Consider the following 22088-nt stretch of genomic DNA (forward strand, 5'->3'; position numbering starts at 1 on the left):
GTAAAAAATAAGTTTTTTCTTTGTTACAGTAAGCAGACAAAATACTTTCATGGTTATCACTTTCTTACTCCTTTATACCTGATAAATATTGTCTCTGTTTTCTTGTTGTGCTTTATCCATTTAATACAGATCTCCATCATCTCATGTAGTACTGTCACTAGATTCTACATGTCCCTGCAAAAATACAAAATCCTAGTCATATTAACACCTGGTTTTAATGCATCTTTTCATTAGTGTTCCCTTCACAGTTGAAATAATTAGACTGTGACACTCCTTGAGGTACCTGGTAGCTAGGAAAGTTGTGTTGATTTGGCACAAATTAGGCGATAAAATAGACCAAAGGCCATCTAAAGGTAAAGTACTATGAATGTGTTTATTTGACAAACATGAGGGTTCCAATTAGAGACAAAGCAAACTTGTATCTCATTTGGGTCCTTAATTCAATAATGAGTTCAAACAGAGCCATAACGTGTTCGTCTTTAGCTGACATCTAAATCCTGTCCTTGACGAATTATGGGTCAAAAGGGCTTTGATGTGTCAGTTTTATGAATTCAAACCAGTTGACCCCATTTTCTTATGGACATTTTATGTAAGTCACTTCCTCGAGAGCAAACCGCTAAGGCAGCAATTTTCATTATGCTAAACTGTCCAATCTGCTGCAAACATATCAGATTTAGAGATCGACTATGTGAAACATACCTCCATTAGTGAAGCATACAGGAGTTTTCAATAAATGAGATTGCTGCCTTACAAAGGCGACATTCAGCCAGTTTCAGTTATGTAACAAGAGAAAAAAGGCACTCGATTGAAATGAAATCTAAGGGCAACATTTATATTGATTTTTTTGCCGTCAGAGGTTTAACGTGCTTTAAAAGAGAAAGTGAAAACATCTTGAAAATGGAAAAGTAGCTATTTGACCTAAATAGTGAGATAAAACACTGTGAGGGGAAAAAGTCTGGCATGGCATCTTGAATGTAATTCAGCCCATGCCACAGGTGGTAAGGCATTATACTTGTGTGTGATGGGCTTTCTGCCAATCTGCTCACTGTCTGATTGGTGGAAATGTGCCCACAGTCAAAGCTGTTACCCAGTCTCAGCTTACAAAGGCCACAGAGATAGAGCCAGAGTGTGAATCAGTTCAAAATGGAGGTCACAACAACAAAATGGCAAAAGCGTCTTTTTATTAAGTCATTTGAATCGATGCAGGTATTGTTCCTTTAATAAAACGTCAGCGTGGAAAGATTCGATGACACAGTTTTGGATTTCTTATGTACTGTATGAAAATTATGCTGTGAATCAAGCAGGGACACGGAGTGAGATTTTAGCATTGGTGGCCTATATCTCACTCCTCTGTCAACAACCTCATGAAACCCCTCTGCAATAAACACTTGCGTAAGAACTGGAGGCCAAAGAATTGAGCTCCCTTGTGTTGTGTTGACAGTCTGCTCCCCCCAGTGGCGAATCACTGCACTTACACCCAGTGGAGGTCATGGGTTGCATAAAACATATTATTCCCAAATTTCCTGCCATCATAAAGACAAACATGATTTTTAACAGGTTTTTCATCAGGCTACGCAGGTATGATTACTGGGTTTGTTGAAGTCCCACAGACACATAAGAAGAGCAACTAAAAATAAATTTAAAAGGTTATTTGTTGAAGTCTAATAGAACAGTCAATATCATTTCACAGCTAAAATGATTCATTTATTTCTATATTACGTTTAGTGTATTTTTATAAAATTGTTGAAAGGTGTATTCCCTATAAATATCTAATCGAGCAAAATATGTGTTTCAGTAAACCAACTAAAGATCCAAGATAAATTTAAGATTAAATTTTATGCATTGAGGCTGAATAACAAAACATTTTGTCATGATTTATTAGAGGTTTAATTCTTGCCATAAAACAGTTCCAGTGTCTTTAGATTACAATCCTCTGCATCAACTGTGCTTTTTTCTTGTGCTTGATGCAAAAATACACATTCAAAAACACCTTTACTGCAGATTCTCACTACTTTGAGTTTAGCCACATGCACAAACCAAATTGCCTGTGGATGTGCAGTATTGTCACGAGAGGAAAGATTGTTGGCTTCAAAAAAAATTCCAAGTAGAGAACACTGATGGAATAATATTTAGCTACCTCCTTTTAAACAAAACTTTATAAGATACATAGAAAAACAGGAAAAAAAACATCTCACACCTCATAAAGGTCTGTTCTTTCAGTGACAAAGGACAACAATACAACTCTATGCAATCACAAAATAATGCCATCATAATCTGTAAAACAATTCAAGGCAAATAAATGATGTGTAACAAACCAACCAAAGCATATGATAATTATAAAACTATGCAATTAACAGTGATTTATTACATCCAATATTGTTGGATCCGAGGTCAGTGCACTTTACAGAAAATGTGTTTTGTGACACAACATGTCTTTGTCAATAGTATACTGAAGTAAAAGTTTGTAAAGATTAAAAATGGATTTACTGTATTCCACAGGCAGTGATTCACCTGCTTACAGAGTATTGCTTATGCTCTCAATTCGAAGAGTTTTAAGTCTTTAGGAACTTTTGTGATTGAGAATAAGTTCACTTCTCATTGTCACAGTCACAAAAACACTGCTTTTAGAATACAGAATCATACATAAAACTGCTGTTCAAAATGTTTCACAAAATTCACAAAAAAATTTAAAAAAAATCTGTCATCTAAACAGTTTCCTCCAGAACATCACCGCGTGGGCGACACTTGTGAATCATCCACTGGTCGCCTTCATTTTATCTTGCAGCAGCTGAAACATAGATAGAGAAACATAGAGATTGAATAGATCTAAATAATTCTCTGGGGTTGGTGTCTTGTATTTAAGCTTTTCCTTTTTTTTTTTCCTTCCTGCAACGATGAAACACTAGACGGCAGTGCTGCATTGACTATGTAGAGTAAGGGCGAGTATGTGACCCTGGTTATGAGGTGAAAATGTAAAAAACTGGTTGAAAACCAAATCGCACGATTTCCTGAAGCCAAGCGTCATATAAATGTATTGAATCATCATATTAAATTTAATTTTTAGGACCGATAAGCTTATTTTTTCTGGTGTAATTGCTGATAAATAACATTAATTCAAAAAAGAAGCTGTTTTTGTTATTGAGCTTTTAGCTTGAGCGTGGGATTGTAAGGTTTTATCTGTGTAGAGTACAGTATGTGGGGAACAAGTTTGGCAGTCAGATAAGAATTTATAAAGCTGCAATCCAAAGAAATCCAGTAGTCTGTAACAACGTAAACACTTTCTTCCTCAGCAAAATTCCAAAAGCATGACTCCATTTCCCTCCGAAGCTCACAGTCAAGTCATCTAGGCCCGATTGTATTAGGGAAGGAAGGCAGGATATTTAGTGACCAAGTTTTTTTTTTATGGGTGGAGGTGTAGGGGTATAGAATGTGTGTATAAACCCCGTATGACACATATGCTCACACGTGCATGTGCACATGCATTCACTCCACCAACACACATGCCCACAACGTCTGGGCCACATTGACATTTACTGGCTGCACAATAGCTGCCGTCCAAAATAATCTGTGTTTATGTTAGGAAGTCCCTATCTTTCAAGCCCTGCTGCTTGTTCGAGGGCGGGGGCGCGAAATCACAGGAAACACCTTCTGTTGCCCAGCAAAGCCCAAAAGTCCATACAGCACAATGAGATATTAAAAGCCAGTAACTTCCCTGGAATAATTGCAAGTTTGTGTCTGGAGAAACAGCTTTACCAAGTAATGGAAGAATGCAAAAACAGAAGGAACTTGGAAGGAGCTCTTGCAGGAAATAGATGGAAGGCAGCTCACCATTTTCTTCACCGCCTGATGACTTAACTCCGAGGAGCATGACACCATCTTTGGTGCTTTCAGGTCTGCTTTGGAAAGATGCACTGCAGAGAGTTCAGGAGACAAAAGGGGTGAATGCTTTGGTTGTAAATGCACATTTAAAATACAATCCATTACATGACGCAAAGTTTAAACTTACTTCTCAGTTCCACTATCAATGGTTTCTGTTGAATAGAAGAGAAGAGCTCATTTAGGGGCTGAAATATGTATCTTTTCATTTAAATGATGTATAAGTGAGTTATCTGTGTGTACCTGTGTGATCGTGGGCCTTCTTGTATTTGAATTTGAGGATGATGGCAGCAGCAGCTCCAACCAGGAGGACAGGCAACAAGATCAACCACAGCCTTTTGTCTGAGGGTAAAACGGGAGGAGATCGTCAACAACATCAATCCAGTTTGACTTGTCTGTTGAGCATAAAATGTCACTGGTAGACAAGCGATGAAGCAGTTGACCTTAAACTACAGCATACCAATCAAACCAATCACTTTAACATCATAGTCTCCACACTGCAGGGCCTCAATCCATGGATATGATCACTAAAGGTTAATTTTTCTTACTTTAAAGGGCTGCAACTGCTTCATTATTGGTCTTAATTTTGACGAAATCCCCAATTAGTGTTAGCATGGTACAGTATGATATGATTACTTTTTCTTTAAAATGTTGAACTTGCAATAACTGATTTTGTGACCCCTTTCACATATAAGGAGTCACTGTTAGATCATTTTAAAACCTCCATCTTTGAGCACACCCAGCGAACAAGAGCAGAGTACAGTTTAGTACATTACCTGATTTGGGGGGAGCCTTCTCATCACTGCCAGTCTGAGAACCTTTTGAAATAATGTGTTTTTTGATTAGCTTCCTGTCCCTTGTTAGTGAACAGTATGATTGAGAATGATTCATTATTTAATATGACTTCTTCAGTATAACTTACCAGCACCTTTCTCTTTAGCCATTTCATTCCCATTTCCTACCTTCGATGGACTGGTGCTAGGCGGAGGGGAAGTCTTAGGGCCTTCTGGGCCTTCAGAGAAGAACAAACATATCAGCATTTTAAATGTTATATTTAATCTCTTTCATTTAATAATTATTCCAATTTTAGCCTCATTTCCCATAAGGTTTGCTTCAGAAATGAAAGAGTTACTGTTCTTAAACTATGAAAATAGAATTATCCAATCAGATTTATTTTTGTTGTTGTCTCTGGGAAGAGAAAGGGTTAGCTGGCTCACTCATTAGTTAGGACTCATTCATTACTGTGTTTGTTCAGAAAGTGACAGGTGAATTAACCAATTACATTTTGATTTATAGTGGATGGGACCAAAAATTATCCCCTTGGCCTTCCCAAAGACAATATTTTTTTGGCTTCCTGAAGCTGAGACTAGCTCGCTGCACATGCTGTAGTTATGTTCTTAATGTATTAATTCAAGGCCCCCTTATAGTGTTGTTTGTTTGGAAATTTTGTTGGGAAAACTCTGCTAGCTTTGCCATTTCTTTATGGGATTTCCCATTGTATTAATATGTTGTTAGCATCATACTAAGCGAGTATTAGTGTCCTGTCAGCCAGTCCAGCTGGAAACCTATTTTCAAATAGTAGTGCATTTATTAAAGCTCTGAGTAGCAGACCAAATAAGTTTGGAGACAAATGTATTTTTCTTTTATTTATACATGAATAATAACAGCACACATGACTGTAGTTTTGTTTGTTTGTTTATTTGAGAGAGAGCTGCAAGCCTCCTCCTGCTGATTTTAACAGATTTCTAACAGAGATAATTTTAGCTGAAGGCCCAGCTATAATAGTCTCAGTTCAAGGTAATGCTATCATATTGAAATTAATAAAGATATACAAATATGAGAAGTCAGTCAAGATTGTTACAGTTACAGAGTTCAGAATAAGTTTGTAAGATTGTAAATGGTTTATGGTTTTACATGGTTACATGGTTGCCTGTACATTGTCATGGATGTGTGAAGCCATTAGAGTAAATGTATCCACCTCACAGACAGTGTTGACTAAAGAGGATGTTTGTGATCATATGTCATATTATGTTGGCATTACATTTTTATCTATGAATGTAAATACATAAATATAAAGAAAATGATAATTAGAAAGAAGGGCTTGTTCTCTACAAGACAAAACATGTAATGTAGTGTATATGACTGACATACTGTACCTGTGGCATTAGTAGTTGTATCTGCAGGAAATAAAGATCAGCATATCTCAATTTTAGTTAAACTTTAAATACTGTTTATGTCTATATTTTACTCATGAATATAATGTTTTTTTAATTAATTTGACTTGCTTATGATTTGATTTAATTTTGTACATACCATTTGATCCTTGTGCAGGGTTGGTGTCATCTGGTCCTAACAAAATTTAAAGTAGTTTTAATAATGCTGTCAACACATTTGAAAAAGATTACATCAATCACTCACTGGCGGATAAACTATGATAACATATTAAGTTTTACAAGCTCTAATAATCTGTCAAACAGTAAGAAAAGTCTTAAGAAATAAAAAATTAGTACTTGTAATGATGTAATACTTGTACCAATGTCCACTTACCTGGTAACACATTTTCCTGTTCATCTGAGTGGTTTCCTGGATTTGGATGGTTAGAGGATCTTGGCTGCGTAATGTTAGTTTGCTCTTTAGCTATTAAAGTTAATAAAGAAAAGAAAAAAAAATCTCATGTAAATTTAACAAATCTCCATCAGTAATGATATTGCTAATTATGATGATTAATAATTATTATGACTCTGATAAATTGTTTTTTTTGACTCATCCTCCAGGTCTGCAGCATTTTTATGACCCAAACTTTTGACGTGCTTCACTTTACCACCATCAGGCCAACTTTGCAAAAGCATTTTTTTTTTTTTTTGACACAGATAGAGTTTATTTAAGTGCCCAAATAATCTCTGTCACACTTCACTATAACATACCGCTGTGTATCTCCACCAAACCAATGAAAAACAAAGATTGCATAAGGTATTCAAGTCTGACTTTCAGCACCTGGTGGAGGAGTGCTCACAGTCTTCTGGTCTGGTGATGCTGGTGGAATTGAGGAAGATTGCTTCACAGTTGTTATGGCTGGAGACACAGCTGTTTTGGGGGGAAAAAGGGAAAATACCTGTTTTCAGAACAATGGTCTATCTATCTATCTATCTATCTATCTATCTATCTATCTATCTATCTATCTATCTATCTATCTATCTATCTATATATCTATATATCCATCCATCCATCCATCCTCCAACCTTTTGTTGTTGATATGATTGTTGTTGCTTCTGTTGTTGTTGGTGTTGTAGCTGGTGTTGCTGCTTGTGTTGATGCAGGAGGTGTCGTTGCTGTTGGAATGCAAAAAAAAAGAGAGGCATTGAAATAAAAAAAAAGGGTTGCGTAAGTAAGTTAGTGTAGAAAATAAACTCTGGTCATGCTGTCACCGGAATCAAACAATCACTGTTATTTCAACAGAGGAATCTGGGCTACACGACAACATGCAGGATTGTATAAATCTAAATTTACACTCTGCCCCACCCTGCAGTTCCCACAGCAGTTTGTCTACTGTGAAAAAAAATAGATAAATTCTTTTATTTATTCTCATGATGTCTCATGATTCTTCTCAAGACTCATATATCTGTTCATTAAATATGAAGCTATACTAGCCGCAGTCTCAGTCCAAAGATAACAAAATTCGGTTGTTTAATCAGTTAAAAAAACTAAAGTATAAAAATGACAATTAGGAGTTTTAAAGGACCAGTGTGTAGGATTTAGTGGGATGTAGTGGTGAGGTTGCAGATTGCAACCAACTGAATACCCCTCCCTTCCCAAGCATGTAGGAGAAACTACAGTGGCTGCGAAATTGGCAAAAAACGTGAACAGCCCTCTCTAGAGCCAGTGTTTGGTTTGTCTGTTCTGGGCTACTGTAGAAACATGGCGATGCAACATGGTGGGCTCTGTGGAACACACACTGGTCCTTTAAGAGAAGTTACGTGCCAGACGATTTCTTGGTTAGGAGCAGTTGCCAGGCAACCAGCTGAGACTCCAGGAAGTTAATGCCCCTGGTTTCAATTTTTGTACAAATTAAACAACTGAGATATAACATGTTAATTACTGAGGTTTACAGCTGCTGGTGGGCGGCGGCATGCTAGCTGTTTCCCCCTGTTTCCAGTCTTAGTGCTAAGCTAAACTGCTGTAGGCTGTAGCCTTATATTTAATGCACATATAAGAGTGGTATCAATCCTCTCATCTAATTCTCCACCAAAAGGAGAAAAATTAATTTCACAAAATGTTGAACTATTCTTTTAATGCTTCACTCACTTTGTGGCTTTACTGTTGGTGCTGATGTTGTAGATTTGTCCACTTTTTGCTGTTTGTCTGTTTCATCTGAACCTTCTGATGAAACTGTAAAGCAGAAACACAACTGTGACATGTCACACCACAACCATGGAGCTTGACTGACATTTTAAAATAGCATGTTTTTATGTTACAGATGAAATCAGCGATCACATTGCTCCATTCACAACTGTATCAAAGATGTCTTTACTGATTGCTTTAGACTAACGTTGTGCTCACAGTCACTGGACACTGGGATCACTAAACCATCCTGCTGACTCTTACGCTCTACATCCTTACTGTCTGAGTGCAATATTTAAAACTTGTGTTATCTAGGAATTAAAAATGCTCCCATCATGAAAACACCAGCATACATTTGCCTTTGTAAAACATTTCCTCAGACAGATTCTCTATTTTAGGTTCACAGATGCTTATTTGCATTATTCCTGTTTGGCACGGCTTTAAAGGCCAGTGTCTGAGACAGAGGCTTGCCCTTGCTCCAAGTGTCAGACTGAGGATGAGAAGTCAAGATAGTGGTGGCGGTCGTGGTGTGTTGAGGTGGATATCCTCTGCTTGAAGCACCGCAGCAGTGTGAAGCTGCATCCTGTCCCAGACACACTATTGTTGTCCCCCTGACCTGTGCAGCCAGGCTTCCTGTCTTCACCGCTGTCAGCTGTGACTACATTCAACATATTTCACACCAGAGCGCTCGCTGAACGGCTGAACTGCACGTTTCAGCACAGACCACATGCAGCTCTGTCTGGCTTTATGAGTGTTAGTAGCTAGAAGACTAGATGAACTCTTCATGCCATGAGAAATCCAAGTCAAGTCTCAAGTTCTTTACAGTAAGTCATTTAAGACATGTCCAAGTCACTTCTCAAGTCCATTAAGTAATGCAAGACACGTCCAAGTCAAGCCTCAGGTATTTTACCACATGTGTCAAGTCTGAAGTCCATTAAGTAATGCAAGACAAGTCAAACCTGAGTCATAAGTATTTTAGAGCAAGTTATAAGTCAAATTTTAAGTCCTTTAAGTCATTTGAGACAAGTCCAAGTCAACCTTAAATCAATTACAGACAAGTCCAAGTCAAGTCTGGTGTATTTTGGAGCAAATCCAAATTCTATCTAAAAAAAACCTAAAAAAACAACCAAATCAAGTGCAAGTCTGGGCTCAAGTACTTTTATTGCACATATCGAGTCCTTTAAGTCACTCTAAACAAATCCAAGTTAAGTCTTAAGAATTTTGGAGTAAGTCTCAAGTCTCAAGTCCTTTAGCTGCTTCAAGTCAAATCTTTAAAGCCTCTGAATGCAGACCATTATTTTATACAGATTTTTATGTGTATTAAAACTGTTTTCTACATAGCTGAGACTAAGTCCTTTCACTGTATAGTCTAATAATTAGGGTGTAGTATATAAGTACAGCCTCCACTCCTCTTCAGTCTGATTTAAGTCCAAGTTTCAAGTCTGTTTTTTGTCTGCACATAATATACAAACATATTAGACGGCCAAGCTTAAAACTAATTATTTTTTCTTTTTCTTCATATTGGTTTTCTTTATATGCTGTGGAGAAAAAAAAATTGTAAAACTGTCTCTGTTGGGTGAGCAGCGGGCAGGGTGAGGGTGTTTCCTCCAGATGTTTACTGCTAAACGCTGGAAGTAGATTTGTTGCCAGTTGGGACGTTTTGGTCTCAGGACAATGATCTGTTTTCTCTGTGAGAGAGGGGGCAGCTTGGTTCCCACTGGCTATCTGCTGTTAGATCACCTATCTGGTCAGTGCAGGACAGATAAAAGTTATTTTCCCTCTCCACAAGAAAAACAAACAAATAAATCAGAGCCACCCCCTTTTTTTTTTGTTGCTTTGCTTCAACCAGGAGACAGTCATTTGTCACTTTGGCACTTGAGATCCCTCATTTCTGAGGTTTTGATTGATGATTTCTTATGTTCATAATGAAAAAAGAAATTCTGCCTTCACTTTGACTAAATCTAGCAAAAATAACAAACTACTTGCAAGTTTTTCTTTCTTGTTAGTACAAATGGTCTGCAATAAAAGCAGGGGACAATTGAAGACATGCACGCCCACAGATGCACACGCACGCACGCACGCACGCACACACACACACACACACACACACACACACAGATCTTATCTCAGCCTGGATAAATGGAAACGCATTCGTTGAGTGGTTGTCTCCGAGGTAACGTTCAAAGTGTGAGTGTCTTTTGAACAACATTGTGATCTTTATCTTTGCACATACCGAAACAAAACAAAATTACATGACCAAAAAAAAAAAAAAAAAAAAAAAAGAGTGAAACATATAACACATTCAATCCCAACAACCACTGCTGCACAACAACAAAAAAATTATATTTATTTTCTCACAACAATGGAGTCAATTTTTTGACACTATAAGATATAAGTTGCAATTTTCTTTCACACGTCCACAAAGGAAATCATTTCTGCACTGACTATGCACAGAAAAAAGGCTGACACTATCTTAGTTAAAGAGAGCTGAAGACTTTTGATGGCCCTCAGCTCTGATTCACTGAAATCTAACAGCATGTATCAGTCAAAGACAGTTTGAATGGTTTCCTTACCTGGAGTGAAGACATGGACAGATGCTAGGAGAAGGAGGACAAGAACCCTGATGGTCTTCATGGTGATCCTGGCGGCTGTGAACCCCTCTGATTTCTTCCTCAGACGCTAACTGACTGACCAGTGGAAAAGGTGTCCGAGCTTGGGCGCTCCACTGCTGATGCTTATTTTGGCACTTCCTTTAGATAAAGAAGGGGAGGAAATACACTGGCTTCCCTTTTCTGACGTAAAATGGGTGGCTGTGGAGACCAGCGCAAGGCAGCCAGTGGGTGCAAGCCTCAATCCTATTTGACAGGAATCTCAGTTTGGAGTAACGTGTTTCAATGCAACGTCAACTCCCATCTCTTATTTTTTCCTGCTCTGACACCACTTGACCAATTTGGGAGGAGGCTGGGGCTTACTGGAGACCGCGGGGTGCAAAAACAATTTCATTTGTGAACGATGATGCCAACCAAAAAATATGCTATCTAAGAAACGTGCATCAAATAAATCATATGATAAGATGAACTGATGTGAGGCACTTGTGTTTCAGAAGCCTCACCCATCCATTAACGGGAACTACTTGGATCACACTTGCGCGTGTTGCCTCACATTTCCGATTCATACTAGCTGTCACATGCATGTGTGGATCAACAGCACATACTTGATAAAAAATAACATTTGTTTTGTTGAACAATGATTGGAACAGACGACACAGAGCCAGCCCAAGGGAGCTGCTCAAATATCAAGCATGACGTTTCACTATTCTTCATTGTGTGTGGAGCAGTGCCTCCTGAATGCATGGAGATGACCTCAGGTAGGTCACCATGCAGAATGTTAAAGGGCTACAGAGAGGCTAAACCATATTACTATTTAGGCATCTTAAATGATAGCTAAAATATCTTTGCTGAGGCTGTTATATGACACCAAAAGCGTTTTACTGCCAAACAGAAGCTGTAAACAACCGGCCTTAGTCCTCATTTCATTGTCCCTTAAAGATCAAACTCACTTAGTGTTCACATTATCCCTCTGAGGCTACAAAATCTAGCTCCTGTTTTTTGGCCCTCCCAAAAAACAGGATGCCAGAGTTTACTTCCTTTCATTTGAGCATTGTGTTTGATTTCAGTTGAACAGAACATTGAAGGACACTTCAGAAACCAGGAGCAGAAACAAGAAAATAGGCTGTTTAGTGAAACTTAGGGTTGACGTTGGAGTATCTTATCTAGATTCATGGCAGAAGAGCAGTTAATGTAAAGAAAAAATGTTATTTTGAATCCTCATTATGCTTAAAAATGTGTATTTCTGAGGTGCAAATCTGCTCTGGAATTTAAAAAACAAATTGTTCTGAAAGTCTACGTCTCTACGCTCCAATCCACATTTTATCTTTGTAAAAAGGGGAAGACTGCAGGTATTTGTCTCTTATGTAGACAGGTATACTTGCGCAATCTTGGCTTTGTCTCCAGAGTTTAATCAAAGAAGTCACGAAGGTTGATGAAGAGGAAACACCTTTGTTGTAAAATTGCCAAGGAGCAATTTCCTATCTGCATACTGGGCAGTCAATGCCAAATTCCACTTGAGAAAAAATTGTACACAGAACAGCAAAACACTAAGACTATTTTACAAAAAATCAACTCCTAACAATGGAAAGACGATATGGCTCCATATAGAGGACAGTTGGAGGTAATATGTAGGGTTGGAGGGCTTTTTAAAGGTCTATTATATATTTTCCCCTCTTGAACTTCGAGGTGTGAATTGTTCTATTGTTGATGTTTTATGTTGCATAATCATTGGTGGAGGCCTAAGTCACACACACACACACACATACACACACACACATAGAGGAGAGGCAGGTTCATTTCAAGTTGAAATTCATGCACATTTTTATTGAACAGTTATATAAAATACTTTTCATAGTTGCAAGTGCATGCCTCATCTGCCAACAGTTTTGAAGTTAAATTACAAAAGCAAGGCTTCATGTCGTGTAGTGAATTACTTGGGCACTTAAGCAGTTCTTAAAAAAGATTGAAGTATTTTTTTTGTTTCATCTTAAAGTATTGAGCAGTATCAAACCTGTAACTGATATACAAAGCAGAGTTCCAAATAATAATAGTAATAATAATCAAATTACACTTTCTGTGGCACATTTACAAAACAGAACAAAACCGATTTACCTGTTATATGACACAAACAGCTAATCATGCATTTTTGAGTTCCACATTGTAACCACACACCTCACAAGAATTGTCAAACATGCTTAATTGGACTGTGTGCACTTACAAGCGCAGGTTAAAAATATGATTTCTCGTCCATCTTAGATAATTAAATGCTTCAATTACAAAAGAAGTTGAAGGCATAGAGCATCATGGTGTTAATTGAAAGTATGCAGGTATACGTTTCCAGTATATGTTCACTAAAGCGCAATATATTTCAAAACAGGCTTCCACAGCCAAGGTATTCAGATTTTCTATTTCCTTTGTTTGATTTTTATAAAACATGCATAGGCAGACACTTTAAGTTTATTGTATTCTTTTTTTTTCTTTTTTTTTTTACACAATATAGGTTCTCTATTTTTACTTTGTTCGCAATACTTAAAAAGAGAAAAAATTAACACTCAATTCCAGCAAGCCACAATAAATCTACCCCCCCCCCCCTTCCAAAAGAGACAAAAAATAAACATATTTGCAAATGATAGATAGGTAAATGTAAATTCCAGTTATGAAACTCAAGAAAATAGGTATTCATTACCGAGTTATTTAGCCATTATACAGAAAAATCAGGTCAAAGCACACACCAAAAGAACCTGAGGTAAGCATAATATGTACAAAACCATAAAACGTTCCATTATTTGGCATTTCGACAACATTGCAACATTCTTTTTAAGACTGCCTAATTCATTTCAGAGCTATTTTATAAGAGTAGCAAAAAAAAAAAAGTTATCAATAAATAGTCCTTATTTAGTTTGTACACCCTTATATGTTAAAAACGTTATCTCATGTTCTGTCCTTTTTAGTGCTGTATTTTTGTAAACGTACAATAGTTAGTAAGAAGTTACACGACTTTCCATTTCGGTGTAAATGAGCAAGGGTCTTTCAAGAAAAAAATAAAACAAATAAATCACCTTTAAGATCTTACTTTCCCTCTCTCTCTTTTTCTCTGACATACTGCGGTGTGGTGTAGAATCAAGCACAGACAGGCCTGACCGTTCAGAAACGTGAACCAGCAATAACTTAGCAGATTTGACTATTAACTAATATTTTGAAGGCATATCCAAAGACTAGCAAGTGAGATGTCCCCCCCAGTGTGAGCCCTCTCCACACTCCAACACTCCCATTCCTTTCCACTCCTTCACCCTCTGCCCCTTTTCTGTGGTGGCGGGCCGTGATGAGGCTGGGGGCGGGGCAGCCCCGTTGGCCAAGATGGCGCCTGCTGCTGGCCTTCACTGGATGTTGCTGCCGCTGCTGGTGCTTCCCTTGGTGTCTGTGCCGTTGGTCTCTGAGGACAGGGCCTTGTTGAGGGAGTTCAGGCTGGCGTCTGATGGCAAAGCATCTCGCCGCGGCGGCATCCTCTCATTGATGCGGTCCAGGCCCTTCGCTTCCTCGAAGCTGGTGATCTTGTGTTGGGGCGAGAAGCCCTTGATGGCTGTTGAGATGCAAGAAAAAAAAAAGGGGAGAAAATGGGGGAAATCAGGGGTGATTTTAGAGGGGAGAGATGAAATGATTAAAATAAATAAATAAATAAATAAATGGGGTCACGCTTTCCACGCTCACATTCACCCACACATCAATTTGTCTCATCTTTGGTTTGATCTTGTTTCATGGAATTGTTATGAGTAAAAAAAAATGCGTTTTTCTGAGAAAACGACAACTTAGAGACTGCATCTGAGAAGCTGTTGACTACATCCACTGCAGGTCATGAAAAATGAGTAGCTTAAAGGTTGTTTACACTAATCATTCAATCAATAAACTTTTCACTTTCTTGCTGAGAGTTGGATAAGATCCATACCACTCTCATGTCTACCCGTTAAATGTGAAGCTGCAGTCAGGAGATAATTAGCTTAGCGTAGCATAAAGACTGGATGGAAAAGTTTTATGTGGGTCATGTGCGAAACTGTCACTCAACTTGTCATTTTTCTACATCTGTTTTTGTACAGATTCAACAAACGAGATATAACATGTTAATTAGTGAGCTTTAGAGGTGCTAGTAGGCGGATTTTATTACTTTTGGACAGAGCCAGGCTAGTAGTTTTCCTGTTTCCAGTCTTTATGCTAAGCTAAGCTAACCGGCTTCTGGACATATGAGAGTGGTATCAACCGTCTCATCTAACTCCCCGCTAGGAAGTGAATAAGCATATTTCCCAAAATGTAGAACTATTCCTTTAAATTAAAATTTACATATAAACTGTAACTATGATGTGACATGAATCTGTATTTTTCATAAAGCTGAACTAAGTTGTTAATTAAACAATGCGGAATTGTTTAAATGTGCTATGATTTTAAAAAGGACAACAGCATATTGTACAACATATTTTCCTATTGATCATTTTGCATGTTAGTTTAGTGCTTCAATAACATGTGAGAACAATTAATGTAAAAGGATAAAACTCATTTTTATGAAATGACAACACATTAACACCATCAGAGTTTTAAAATATTATAACTGGACAGACAACAGGATTAAATAATCCCTCTAAATCTATCGTGGGTACTCCTGGCATCAGGGTCAACAGGTTTTCACTGTGCCATGCCATCCATGCTCTATCAGCCTTAAATATGAGAAAAGACAGCTACAGATATATCTTCTGGTCATCTTGTGCTGCTATTTTGGAAATTCTCTACACATATGGACTCTATGAGGATATCGGAGCATTTATCAATAAAAATACGGCTAATGTTGAGGAATATCTTGACTCAAAGGCACAAACCAGAGCACCTGAGGACCCCGAACATCCAGACCGCCCCATCACGTCACAGATTAAAAATGATAAAAGGGGAAGAAGGAGAATGATCAAAGAGACAAAAGAACAAGGGGAGAAAAAAAAAAACACTAGTGGAGCCCACTGAGACATTCACTTCCACAAAATAGAACCACGTTGAGACTGAGCTCACGTACAAAGACACTACAAAGGTACTTGGGGTGCTAACGACTTGTTTAGTCTGCTTGGAGCATGCAGCAATTGAGGGTTCACTGGTGGTTATGAGGGGTGGAGGTCACAATACGATTTACACTTAAATAATCAAATTACATTGAACTGAATAATAGAAATAGGAAAAAATTATGTCTGATTTTTAAAAAAAAATACCACTGAAATGAATAAAATCAGGCTGATTTGATCATATTTGTCAACTCAACACTGTTTTATTAAATTCAGAGTTTCATTTCAGACCATTTTTGGCTGGACCGCAACAACCAAAGGCTGTGACTGACTGACTGAGTGACCGAGTGATGAAGTTGCACCATTGGTCGGCCTTCTGGTGTAACTTCATCAGTCGCCTCGGCCGAATGTTGCCACTTCCTGTTTTATAGGTTTTGACCTAGTCTTGTTTAACTACAAAAAGTTTTACTGATGTTACTTCCACCTTTCATAAAGGCTGTGGGGAGGGGTGGGAAGGTCTTGATGACAATAAAAACTATGATTTCAAAGATTTTCTAAAATGAGGGGGGGGCATTATTTTTAGAGGATTTTTAGAGGAAATTGGGGAGCGTGGAGAGGGGCATGATGGGCAGCGTAGTTGTGTTGCTGCATAGCACAGGTCAGACACAGGTTATTAGCAGCTCACAGGAAAGAACACGACACAGCAGGGCCACAGAGGATCCACATGGAGAAAGAAGCAGAGAAGTGTCTCGACACTACAATGAACTGTCCTCTATGGGGCTAGAGAGGAAGTACTGGACAATTCCAACATAAATAGCAGCTGGCAAACTACTATTTAGCTCGCAGTTGAGGTTGTTCTTGCGCCTGTGGTGATGTAAATAAAAATGATTTTGGGGAGAATCCAATTTAGATTTCAAACTATACACAGTAGTTACTATATTCATAGAACTGCAACAACAATGCACAACTGCTTCAGTTGTTTCAAAGGGGAAATACCATGATAAGCTTTCATAGCAAGACTCCATTGGATTGTGTGAGGGCAAAGCAGGGGGGGCCACGCTGTCTTACGAAGTAAGAAGCAGATTAACCACAGTAAAATCAGGATGTTGAGTGATTCAAATTAAATACTTGTTTGTTTAAGAGACTCCCTTCCTCTGGCAAGGTTCATACAGCCTTAGATAAGCGATAAAGCCAAACCTACGCACAACTTCATATTCTCTTTGTTACTTTTGTTGACATATTTTACAAACATTTGTTGATTCCTTCAGGACAGCATGAATGTGTGGTTCTTCTTATTCACCATCAAAAATGTTGTGCCTTGATGAGATCTACTGATCAAGTGCTGTGTGACTCACTAACACTTAAAGGCCCTGAAAACTTGTTTTCTCTATCAGCTTCCTACTACGAATGATAAGATTGTCCATGTACTCACTATTTTCTTACAAGTTAGAACTGTTTTGCTTATTTTGCATTAGAGATTTCTGTATTTATTTCTTTTTCTCAGTGCTGTTCACACTGGTTTGAAGTGGGCGGGGCTCAGTTGATGACAGCTGATGGGTTGTTGTTGGTCACCGAGAGTCAAATCTGATCAAACCACATCCATATAGTCCTGATAAAGCAGATTAATCAAGTTTTTGAGTGTTAGCTCATTTAGTGATGAGTATTTAATCTTGTGAAGAAATACTTGAGGCTTAAAGCCAAGTTTTCAGGGGCTTTAAGGATACCGTATGTTGGTTCAGTACTGCTTCCAAGATGACCTGATGATACTTGTATATTTACACCTCCCACATTGTAAGAGTGTGAATGTGCAATCTTTATCTTGAGTGTCTCTCATTAGTTTATTTTGCATGAAAGATACTATTAACAGTGACATGTTAGAATATATTTGCGAGAGCTACTGTAATATTCATTTTGTTGTGTTAGTTAAGACTAATCTGCTCATTTCCGTGGAAACAGCACATGTAGCATTTGCTTTGCACTCACTCAATATCACAGTATGATCTCTGTGATTATGAAATCTGTGCTATGAAATCCATTCCCCTTTAAAACAGGTGTGACCACAGGATTTCCTAATTACTTACTTCTTTTTCTCTGTTAATACTATGCCACATTTTGTTAGCCCAAACACCCAACACACTCTATTCAAGCACCAGCGAGATGGATGAAAACCCAGCAGAGCCCCCTTTCTATTGCCATGAACAGCAACAGAAGAGGGCAGCCAGACCTATTTACCTTCGTCAGCCTCAATAGCTTCAATAGTAGCTGAAGAGAAGAAGAGGGGGGTTGCAAAACGAATGAGAGAAGTGAGCAGGAGTTCATTTTGTCCCAGGAACAAGTCAATGAGCAGCAAAGACAGCCAATGCCGACAACAAAGGTTAACGTTATCTCCACATTTTATGACAAAGGACACATGGATGTTAGCATAGGGGAGAAAGGAGGAGGAGGAGGAGGAAGTGGAGAGGGATGAGCCTTAGCACTAACACTAATAGCAAATACAACACAATATAGCTGGGAATATATGAGTTGTTTACTGATAAAAGCGTACATGGAAAAAAGAGAGTTTTGAAACAGGACGCATGGAAAACGGATATTATGTAGTGTTGATGTTGTGTTGTGAGCAGTATCTGGGACTGCAAGATTTGCATCTTTTGATACGAAATATCAAAAGTGCCGGCATACTTTTGTGTACAAGAAGAAAATGTGAGGGAAAAGAACCTTTGGCATACTGACCACTTACCAAGTTTTTACCGTCTTTCTCGAGATAATAAATGAACACACACAACTGTGTAAATCAGCTACACAAAGACAGGTAATGAGGCAGAAGGTGACAGCAAAGTAACAGCTATACAATACTGAAGACTAAGTTTCGCCATGAAGATGAGCAGAAATTACAAAAAGGGCACGAGTGGAACAGGATGGTTGATGGAGTCAACATTACAGTAGAAGCACACTGGCGTCTGCCTAAAAGGAGGGGAGCAATGTGATTCTACCAATGTTGCAACAGGAATCTCTGAACATCACTCTACCTCCACTGGGGTTCTCTTTAGTGTCAGCTGCTTGCAATGGCTTCAAAACAAATACTCTTCAACTTCCATATTCATATATGCTCATCCCTAGGACCACAGCAAGTCCTCTAATCACTACTGTCATTCAGGTCAGCAGCAGAAACACGATTCTGGGTACCAGCGTGTTTAGTGGTTTCAAAACCTTGTTAGGGAACTCCAAACATATAGTTAATGTTGAGCTAAGAGCTTAATAAGTGTAATTTCTTTGTGTCTATTGCTATTTTTGCCCTGAATCAGTGGGGCTGCAATAGAGAAGTGCATCCCATTCTCCCTGATTGAAATTCCTAAGATTCGCTAATTTGGTCCAAATGTTACTCTGTTCCAATTTGGTTACTTCTCCCCACACAGGAGCTCCCAAATCAAAACTATTTGTGTAGTTGACCTGTTACATTATTTGTGGAAACAACAAATAATACAAATTTTCTGTTAATTTTTCTTCTGTTTGCAGCTACTGTAAGAATTTCCTATCATTCTACCTGCATCCTCTAAAATCCTGTGAATTTCATATGTCAAAGATAAAACTAAGGGGCGTTCTCTGTTTACATGAAATTATGTAACTTTTAAAATAAGAAATAACACACTATTCATTTTAGAAATGAAAAGTGTGAAATTAAAGGCACCCTTGCTCATTTCTTTAAACTCAGGGGTTTTGCTGCTACGGACCGTCTTGGTCTGATATGATCAGTGTTTCATGGTGGCTAATGTTAGCGAACTTAAGCTAGACATTACTGTAACAGACATTACTGAGACAGTTTAGGGTATATTTTAAGTGTTTACCATTATCCCATAACTGTTTTTGTGGCCATAGTGGACCCTGTTCAGCAAAAGTTTCAGGCTCGCTTTAAAGTAAAGAGTAACCTTCCTTCCTATAACCATAAGACTTTAATGTGTGCAATATAACATTGAGTGTATTCATGAAACTCCTGGCTGTTGTTATGTGAGAACCTGTGAGAGGAGAGGGAAGTTCTGTCTGGATTTCTGCTTTATCTTGTGAATGAAAAGGCAGACGTCAGCTATCCCCCTTTCATTCACAGTTGGTTGTCAATTCCAATTCATCCTTTGTTTCACAGAGAATCCTGCGTCTATCCTGACAAGAGCAAATGCTGAGATCCAAACAAGCACTCAGTTTTGGAAAAACAAAGTGACCATGTCTGTGAGGAGTCCGACTAAATTTGAAGTGTTTGTAAAGGCGTTCCCAGAAAGCCTTCACTTCCTTGCTGCGGCAGCTTGTCAAACTCATCTGGGGAGTGTTTGGAATTCAACATGAGAGGGTGAACTGAACTCTAAACTTGTCTCACAAAACGAGGGGGGAAAAAAACAAAAAAAACAAAACAAAAAAAACCCCACAACAGAATACTTGCACAACCGATTATACCTGCAGTTTCTAGGGAGAAAGGAGAAAGAAAAAGATACAGGTGATATTTGAGATAAAACCAGTGGAATACACAAAGAGACGGGGCGGTAAGACAGGGCATTAATGCCAGACATCAGCAGGGAGACACTTTAGAGAAGACAAAAGGACAAAGAAAATCTGCTAAATGTATTTGGCATTATTTGGAAAGAATGTGCTGTTTGTTAGGAAATATAACTTGATATTTTATAGTCATTTATTCAGGAAATTATTACACTGAACTATATTAAAGTTGAGAGAAAACTAGATAAAGCAGCTGTTATTGGTTAGTAATATTTAACTAAACATACAGTATAGAAACAATACTGACTAAAGCTGCCAGAAACTTTTCACTACACTTACAGTATTACCTCGAGGCAGCAATTTGAAATTCCAGGACCGTCACTGAAGGAAAAGGGAAGGAGTCTGTATATACAGTATTTCCCTAAACACTGAGCTAGCACTTTATTCAGGGTATTGCTGTGTAAGGGCAAATTGTGTGTGTGTGTTAATCCGTTCTGGGGGCCATAGCTGGGGGTCTCTGGGTACTTGGTGACAATCTTACCATTCTGCAGCTTCTCTTTGCCACCGGACAGCACTCCGCTTGGTAGCATGCCAGTCGGGGTCAGTCCCTTCAGTGTCAGCACGCTCTCACTCTCCTCTCTAAAGTATAAACACAGAAATATGTACATCATATTCTGGGTATCACTTCCCAAAAGCTAATTTTATTGTTAAATATTCAGAAATATGTGTTTGGACATTCTAAATCTTACTAAATGACTAAAATATAAATACTAGATACTAATTTCCAGCATATAGCAGCAGAATCTATAGTGATTTTTCAGCCACTTGGGGGCAGTGCAACCAGTTGTAAACAAAAGTCTGACATCTTATAACCTTAAAATCTTTACTGTTATGACTATCATGCTAACAAACAATTGTTATGTTATGCATCCATCAGACACAGAGCAAGATTAGCATTTGGAGTCATGTCTCTGGTGACTTGAGTCCAATATTCACTCTCTTTTTGGTTCTTTTTGCTCTCCACCAACTCCCGAGGGAAACATCTGGCTTAGCAGCTAAATGCTTCACTATGTTCACCAGCTATTCGATAACTGTCTGCTGTTTGGAGCTTGGCAGGTAGTGTACAGTGGGTTTATCAGAACTTTTTGGCTGAAAACAGCTGCCCGCAGCCCGCCTGTGGTGATGTAAATAAAAATGATTTTGGGGAGAATCCAATTTAGATTTCAAACTATACACAGTAGTTACTATATTCATAGAACTGAATCAACAATGCACAACTGCTTCAGTTGTTTCAAAGGGGAAATACCATGATAAGCTTTCATAGCTAGCTAGCTTTCATAGACTTCATTGGACTATGTGAGGGCAAAGCAGGGGGGGAACGCTGTCTTACGAAGTAAGAAGCAGATTAACCACAGTAAAATCAGGATGTTGAGTGATTCAAATTAAATACTTGTTTGTTTAAGAGACTCCCTTCCTCTGGCAAGGTTCATACAGCCTTAGATAAGCGATAAAGCCAAACCTATGTTCGATAACTGTCTGCTGTTTGGAGCTTGGCAGGTAGTGTACAGTGGGTTTATCAGAACTTTTTGGCTGAAAACAGCTGCCCGCAGCTGGAAGTAAGGTGGATGATAGCAGTGAGAGTGAACCAAAACAGAAAAGTTGCGGGTCGTAAAACCAAAACAATGAGCTGAAAGATGATAAAACACTCCACAGAGCTGAAGGGAACTGTAGTCGCGTGATAATTCTTTGTAAG

General features: G+C 38.4%; 2 protein-coding genes across 3 annotated transcripts in view; both read right to left on the reverse strand.

The window, feature by feature from the left end:
- Nucleotides 1-1860: 1860 nt before the first annotated feature.
- On the reverse strand, nt 1861-11090 carry LOC121888818 (integumentary mucin A.1-like). The gene is made up of 13 exons (XM_042400328.1): nt 10788-11090; nt 8179-8262; nt 7116-7205; nt 6871-6960; nt 6424-6513; nt 6190-6225; nt 6033-6053; nt 4799-4888; nt 4653-4694; nt 4120-4218; nt 4007-4031; nt 3829-3911; nt 1861-2788 (listed from the first exon to the last, which is right to left on the reverse strand). The coding sequence occupies exons 1-13, from the start codon at nt 10846-10848 to the stop codon at nt 2775-2777; spliced, it is 825 nt and encodes a 274-aa protein (XP_042256262.1). The 5' UTR covers nt 10849-11090; the 3' UTR covers nt 1861-2774.
- A 1525-nt stretch (nt 11091-12615) lies between these two features.
- The window catches only part of LOC121889326 (serine/threonine-protein phosphatase 2B catalytic subunit alpha isoform), a 74512-nt gene continuing 65039 nt past the window's right edge, over nt 12616-22088 (reverse strand). For both annotated transcript variants that reach the window (XM_042401193.1, XM_042401192.1), the window contains 2 exons: nt 20877-20974; nt 12616-14403 (listed from right to left, as the gene is read on the reverse strand). In XM_042401193.1, the coding sequence (XP_042257127.1) occupies nt 14201-14403; nt 20877-20974 (301 nt within the window). In that variant the 3' untranslated portion in view covers nt 12616-14200. The remainder of the gene's footprint in view (nt 14404-20876; nt 20975-22088) is intronic.

The sequence above is a fragment of the Thunnus maccoyii genome, chromosome 22, assembly GCF_910596095.1.
Source record: "Thunnus maccoyii chromosome 22, fThuMac1.1, whole genome shotgun sequence".
Classification (NCBI taxonomy): domain Eukaryota; kingdom Metazoa; phylum Chordata; class Actinopteri; order Scombriformes; family Scombridae; genus Thunnus; species Thunnus maccoyii.

Excerpts from the sequence above, each read along its gene's own strand:
- LOC121888818 (XM_042400328.1), bottom strand. The coding sequence starts at position 10,848 with ATGAAGACCATCAGGGTTCTTGTCCTCCTTCTCCTAGCATCTGTCCAT. Across the intron at positions 6,514-6,870 it reads TGTGAGCACTCCTCCACCAG|CTAAAGAGCAAACTAACATT; the intron begins GTGCTGAAAGTC and ends TAACTTTAATAG. Across the intron at positions 6,054-6,189 it reads CCCTGCACAAGGATCAAATG|ATACAACTACTAATGCCACA; the intron begins GTATGTACAAAA and ends TATTTCCTGCAG.